At 29.0% G+C, this 1,759-nt stretch overlaps 1 protein-coding gene across 3 annotated transcripts in view; it reads left to right on the top strand.

Annotated features, from left to right (window-relative positions):
- Positions 1 to 1,759, top strand: part of LOC112210385 (uncharacterized) — a 57,696-nt gene that overhangs the window by 45,065 nt on the left and 10,872 nt on the right. For all 3 annotated transcript variants that reach the window (XM_067051375.1, XM_067051374.1, XM_067051373.1), the window contains exon 4: positions 52 to 231. In XM_067051375.1, the coding sequence (XP_066907476.1) occupies positions 52 to 231 (180 nt within the window). The remainder of the gene's footprint in view (positions 1 to 51; positions 232 to 1,759) is intronic.

Below are 1,759 nucleotides of genomic sequence, written 5' to 3' on the forward strand. Positions count from 1 at the left end.
ATATGACTCTGGGACGTTCTTAGTTAATTTTTTTCTCTTAACTACTTTCAGATTAGTGAAAGCTGATTATGACTCTGTTTACATTGACTCTGATGTATTAAACAACATCATTTCTGCTAACTCTTCAATTGACCCGAACCAAGTCAAATGCCATTATAATGAGTTTTGGAGAGTAGAACAACCTTTTCGCAAAGATGGCCAGTACTCATTATCCGTTGATACTAAAGTGAGGTAAATAATAATCATGAATTTTGTTGTGTATTTCCAATATATACAATAATATGTAAACCTTTGTTTTAATTCTTTATCTTTATTAACATTATACACTTGCTAGAGTTGAGCCTGAGCTCAAAACTGCAATTGGGACTAGAAAACATGAGAGATAGAAAGTTAATATACTGCTCTTCTGCAGCCATATGCTTGGTTTCACCACCTGTCATACACATTTTATTCAGCTATTTGATTTTAATTTTTGTAGTGAAATATTTACTGAAGGAGACTAATTATTGTCTTCCTAGAAATAAATCATAACTAATATACTTACACTGATTCTTCATTTTGAATCTTAATAAATAATTCAGCCCTACTTGATAAGAAATCAATATATAAAGGTTTGGAGGTACATGATAAAATTATTGAATATTATTAAGTATTGTTGAATTGATGGAATTATTAAATAATCAATGAGCACAATTATACTAAAAATTTATACAGCAATAAATGACCACTGTGGTCCAACTTCCGTTTCAGTTCTTTTCAACCATAACTCATACCCTTTTTATAATAAAATTTAGCATTTTAAAAAGAATTTTATTGTAGGAAACTCATTTAAGAAGACAACAATTATAGAGTATTTTAAGAATAATTGATCATTTGAATGTAATTTATTTCTATTTATATTTTTTTTTGTTATTCTCCTTGAGGCCGATAATTCTATCTATATAGTTATCTAGTTATAAAATATATTGTAATAATTTTATAATTTTTAAAAATTAAAATAAAAAGAATCTCAATCGTTTTTTTAAACTTTTTTCAAATATTTAAGATAATTTGGGTTCAAATAAAAAACTTTAATACCAAATGGATAATAGAATTATATTATATAAAAAGACTCTTAATCTCAGGGCGTGTTGTTGCTAGACAATCAGAAACAGGCATTTACAATAATTACAATTAATTAACTTAATAACTCTTTTATACAGTGCTGAATTATAGGGTGTCGTTGAAGCTTTTAAAATAGCAAACAGAAAATATAAAAATACAAAACTCGTAATTCTAACAGATTCCGCTTCCGTATGCAATTCACTCAAAAACATAAATCGGCAACATATCTCCTCTTACTTAATACATAACATAATTGAAGAAGTTCATAGTTCATCAAATAACAAATTTAAGGTCCAATGGGTTCCAGGTCATGTGGGTTTGTACGGCAATGAGCGAGCTGATAAGATAGCAAAACGATGTTCGAGTAGAGTGGAAAATGCGAAACTGCCTTTACAGGAAATTTTTAGATGGATAAAAAAAGACTTCATTAGTGAATGGCAGGATAGGTATGCCTGGGAGTCAAGTTTAAAAGGGAAAGATCATTTCACTATCCAACCTAATGTCTCTCCAAGCCCATGGTTCTCTAACACTAATGTTAAGCTAAACAGAAAAGATATAGTCTTACAAGATTAAGAATTAACCACGGTCGTACAAATCGCGGCTTAACATTAATCAAAGTTAAAAATAATGATAAATGTTCGACATGCAACTCTAT

Source organism: Halyomorpha halys, unplaced genomic scaffold (genome assembly GCF_000696795.3).
Source record: "Halyomorpha halys isolate HHAL.00 unplaced genomic scaffold, Hhal_1.1 Scaffold434.1, whole genome shotgun sequence".
NCBI classification, from domain to species: Eukaryota; Metazoa; Arthropoda; class Insecta; order Hemiptera; family Pentatomidae; genus Halyomorpha; species Halyomorpha halys.